Below are 4,864 nucleotides of genomic sequence, written 5' to 3' on the forward strand. Positions count from 1 at the left end.
AAACCCATCGTAATTTGAACGGATTGTGCAACAGATTAGGCCAAACACGATCCAACCCAACCCACATCTCCCATGCATATTACATTATTATAGTACAATATAAGGGAATATACATTATTCTCTAGGCTTAAGTTAAAAGATAATTGTAAAGGCTCAAATCTCAATATTCAAATATATAGAGATTATGTAGCTGACTATAAATAATACAACATTACAATGAAGAAATAAACTATTAAATTTGGAAAGAGTTTTGCTAATTAATAAATTTCAAGTGATTGAAAAGTCATCCTTAAATTTATTAATAATGACATGGTATGTGGGGTGCCAGGATCAACTTGGGGTGGCAGGTAGATTTTTTATGGATAGTATAGCCTCTACATTTTGAAAGCAATAAATACCCGGCCCAAGTAAAATCGTAAAAAACCGAACCCAATTAGAAACCAAAGCCAAAAAAAAAATCAAGCCGAAGCACAATCAAATTCTGGAAGTTCAGAAACCGTTCGATTCAAGAAGTTGAACAAGAAACGATCGTCGGCGTCACCGCACTCTCCGATTCACACACTCACACTCCAATTTCCACCGCAAAAGATCAACAATCCATTCCAATCTGAATCGTTCCGAGGTAAATTCACTTTATACTCTTCTTTGTAAAATTCTTTTCCCTTAATAATTGAATAGGGTTTTGAGTTTCAAGATTTCGGTTTTTAACATTAATCATTGATAATTGATCGGAAGAATGTGACGGTTTTGATATTGAATTGCAGTTTTAGTGCAATTGTTCGGATTTGTAAGGAGTATTGCGTTGTTTAGGGTTAAAATGAGGTTCGAGCGTGTGCACTGATGTCATTGTTTTGGGTTGTAGTTCGTCAGCTAGCAGAAATTGAGGCAATGGTATTTGACTTTATCTCTTTGCTTTTCCTTTTCCCCAAATTATATATATATGGATTGGTATTTATTAATATATTAATTATTATATATTATAAATTTTTAATGTTCAAAGGATCTTGAATTTGTGTTTGGTTAAGAGTTCTGATGTTGTAAAGAGGTTTAGATAAGGATCTTGAATTTGTGTATTAATTTCTAGAAAGTGAAGATATGAAATTGTGTTTGGTTAGTTGTTCTGATGTTCAAAGGATCTTTTTGCTGGAAGTATTGCTATATATGACTGGTTATAGTGATTCTGATTTCCGTGCGTGTCAAGGAAATGATGGTAAACTGATGATTTTTGTTTTTAAAATACATGTGTAAAGGCGGCATCAAAGAAAGTGATTCCAAGGGAAGAGTGGGAGAGGAAGCTGAATAATGTCAAGATTAGGAAAGAAGACATGAATAAATTGGTAATGAATTTCCTTGTCACTGAGGGTTTCGTTGAAGCTGCTGAGAAATTCCGCAAGGAGTCTGGAACTGAGCGTATCCTTTTTTTTTCTTCTTATTTTATTATTCTTTTGGGGGAGTGTGGAATCATTTTTGTTTAATCAATTTATGCTTGTCCTTATTGATCTTTAGCTGACATCGATCTTGCTACAATCACTGATCGGATGGCTGTTAAGAAGGCAGTACAAAGTGGTAACGTTGAAGATGCAATCGAGAAAGTCAATGACTTAAATCCTGAGGTGAGCTTTGCCCATTCCTTTTTGATATGGGAATGAATTCCATTTTTCCAGTTGCTTTATAGAATTCTTACTTATAACCGCAAATTTTCCCCTTCCTTGTTTTTAGTTAGTAATCTCCACAACACACATGTTCATGAATGTGGTCATTTGATTTAATGCAATTGTTGTCTATGGCTATGATCAAATTGATGCAGAATTTTAATAGAACATGACACCACCTCATTTAATTGGTTTTGCTATCTCATACTCATATGTGCCAAAGTAATCTTGCCATGGGTTTATGCGGGATCTCAACACACCCTTTCTAGCCTGGTGCATGTAATCATTATTTTAATCAGAATTTAGGCAGAAAATGAAGCAACCCTTTTTTTTACATGGTTAGCTTGCTATCCCTAATTGTATAATACTATCTCTAGTTAAGAAGGGATCTAAACACACCCCTTTCAAGCCCAATATTAGACCCTTTCTAGCCTGGTGCATGTTATCATTATTTTAATCAGAATTTAGGCAGAAAATGACTTTTTTTTACATGATTATCTTGCTATCCCTAATTGTATAATACTATCTCTAGTTAAGAAGGGATCTAAACACACCCCTTTCAAGGCCAATATTAGATTTTTGGGGTATGGGCAATTGTGGATGGCTCCACAACAACCAGGACACGCTTTGATACTATCTCAGACTTTTCTAGACTCATCTCTACCCCTTAAGCTAACTCTATGGGTGAGGATTGCTCGTGCTTTATTTGAACTACTCCGACATATCTCTGGTTGATGTGATATCTTGACAAAAGGGGATATAACTTGCATAAATGTAGTGTTTCAAATTTGAGCAAATGCTTTAATCTTAAGTATTATCATTTCATTGTGCTTCAAAGCTGTTGTTTTCTTATTGTTTCTTATATTTTTACCTATGAAGTACGGACACCCCAAATACAACCCCGACACTGACACGACGACACAGGTAGTAATTTGAAAAAATGAATAAATTGAACATAATCACAAGTGTCGGTACAAGTGTCCGATACCGACACGGACACAAACATGCCTTCGGTGCTACATAGGTTTTTACTCAATAGTTTGTTTTCTTGGGTCCATTTTGTATCTTCAAAGATTTCTTGGGTCCATTTTTCATGAATTTCTTGGTGATGACTCCATCCTCATTCTTAATACGTGCAGAATCCATACAAAACATTTTGTACACATCAGAGCATTCATTGATCTTTGCCTTATTCATCTCTTCTATAAAATTAACATCTGTTTTATAATACTGTCTGCAGATACTGGACACAAACCCCCAATTATTTTTCCATCTTCAGCAGCAGCGGCTGATAGAACTAATCCGGAATGGAAAAGTAGAAGAAGCTTTAGAGTTTGCACAGGAGGAGCTTGCACCAAGGGGAGAGGAAAATGTAAACCCTTACAATGAAATTTTTACGTGTCTTTATTGTCATATTATACCTGTATTAGGGAATTATTTCTGTTATTACTAACGGGGCTTATTAACAGTTTTGGTGATAAGTTGCTTTGGTAGCCTGTAATCAGGAAAAGTTAAAATTGGAACGGTTTTTTTCCAATTTCAATTTGTGTCGGTGGCACAGACTTGGTTCTAACACAGTGCTTTATATTTGGTTTCCAGCAAGGCTTTTTGGAAGAATTGGAGAGGACTGTTGCACTGCTTGCCTTTGAAGACATCTCAAACTGTCCTGTTGGAGAGCTTCTTGACATATCACAGCGTCTGAAAACAGCAAGTGAGGTGAATGCAGCTATACTTACAAGCCAGAGTCATGAAAAAGGTATGTGTTTGGTTTGTTTCAAAAATCTGTTTTTTTAACGTGTATAGAAGAAGCGTTGCCACATTCACCCCAATTTAGTCACCAGTATTCTGTTGTGTACATTGTGACAGTTTATGCCTCAGATGGATTAAAACTTGTAGTGCTTGTAAGTGATTAACTTTCCATGCGTTAATAAATCTAGATTCCAAGGAATGTCAATCATATTTACCATGATGGCAATAGGTTTTAAACATTCGATGACTTGATGCAAACTACCGAAACCCTTCACCATTTGTCTAACTCTAGTACTAGCAGTTCAGTTGTTTTCCTTCGCATGCTGTTGGGATGTCGCGTTATGTTTCTATATGTCCCACATCTTGTAATATTTTTCTTCGTGGTGTTCAACTCCTGCAACCAAATTGTGATTGGAATCCACTTGATTTGAAGATGCATTTGAATTTCTCTGCACTTGTTTGTAAATTGTTTGTAATTATGTTATTCTGTCCTCCCGTATTGTGTTAAGGGTGTATGGATTGTTTCTAAACTTATTGCAAAACTCCAACTTACTCTGCTATATCTTTGGCAATTTGGTAATTCAATGCTTTAGAATTTGCTGATATTGACTTATTTTCTTCCACCAGATCCAAAACTTCCAAGCTTGTTGAAGATGTTGATATGGGCCCAAAACCAGCTGGGTGAGAAAGCTTCTTATCCTCGCATAAATGATATAACCACAGCCGCCTTAGAAGATTCTGCTTAAAAGCTTGTGACATTTCAATTTGAATGTGGAGATTTTAGGCTCTAGATGAAGTGATTGTTGCCATTGTTGTTAAAAATTGTGTATTTCTTTAAATCGAAAGATGTTTGATAAAATGTAATGTTCGTTTTCTCCTAGGTAGCTGTTCCAGTGGTTTTATACTGTTGTACAAAAAGATTGTAAAATACAGTCATCTATTCAATTTTTTTCCCTTCAAGTTAACTTTGTTATGGTAATCTGTTGGATATATGAAAATATAGAAATGTTTCTCACGTTGATAGCAGAGGATAGTCTAAATATGACAAACATTTATTTTTTATTGCCAGGGACCGTTAGTCTCAGTATTCTCTTCACTTCCCTGCTCTGTCTCATTAATGAAAAACAATCCTCTGGCAAAAGTGAAGAACCATGGTCCTGTTTTCACTTTTCTCCCGTGTGACTAAAATTTATTTAGCAGTCAGTTACATATCATTACCATATAAACTCGTGAGCTTGCTTAAAACATAATAATAAAAGAATGTAAACAATTAAGTGCTGTACTTGTAACTCGTTACCGAAGTAGAGGATGTTTTGTATAATACTGTAACACAAGGAATGAGAACAAGCATTGTTATTCTTACCCATTACTAAACTAGAAACATGCAAAGAACATACAATTACCAAACATGATAAAAAACAAATTACTTAGTCTTGACCCAAATGACATAAACCCAGACTGTG

At 35.2% G+C, this 4,864-nt stretch overlaps 1 protein-coding gene across 1 annotated transcript; it reads left to right on the top strand.

The window, feature by feature from the left end:
• The first annotated feature begins 426 nt into the window (after nucleotides 1-426).
• LOC127082547 (protein GID8 homolog) lies at nucleotides 427-4,366 on the top strand. Its single transcript, XM_051022786.1, has 7 exons — nucleotides 427-622; nucleotides 765-891; nucleotides 1,251-1,410; nucleotides 1,507-1,613; nucleotides 2,893-3,024; nucleotides 3,252-3,408; nucleotides 4,029-4,366. Exons 2-7 carry the CDS (start codon nucleotides 841-843, stop codon nucleotides 4,145-4,147), a joined length of 726 nt encoding a protein of 241 aa, XP_050878743.1. The 5' UTR covers nucleotides 427-622; nucleotides 765-840; the 3' UTR covers nucleotides 4,148-4,366.
• The last annotated feature ends 498 nt before the right edge of the window (nucleotides 4,367-4,864 follow it).

Source organism: Lathyrus oleraceus, chromosome 1 (assembly GCF_024323335.1).
Source record: "Lathyrus oleraceus cultivar Zhongwan6 chromosome 1, CAAS_Psat_ZW6_1.0, whole genome shotgun sequence".
NCBI lineage: Eukaryota > Viridiplantae > Streptophyta > Magnoliopsida > Fabales > Fabaceae > Lathyrus > Lathyrus oleraceus.

Coding starts and splice junctions, on each gene's coding strand:
- LOC127082547 (XM_051022786.1), top strand. CDS start 841: ATGTCATTGTTTTGGGTTGTAGTTCGTCAGCTAGCAGAAATTGAGGCA. Junction 1,614..2,892: donor TCAATGACTTAAATCCTGAG/GTGAGCTTTGCC, acceptor TACTGTCTGCAG/ATACTGGACACAAACCCCCA. Junction 3,409..4,028: donor AAGCCAGAGTCATGAAAAAG/GTATGTGTTTGG, acceptor TTCTTCCACCAG/ATCCAAAACTTCCAAGCTTG.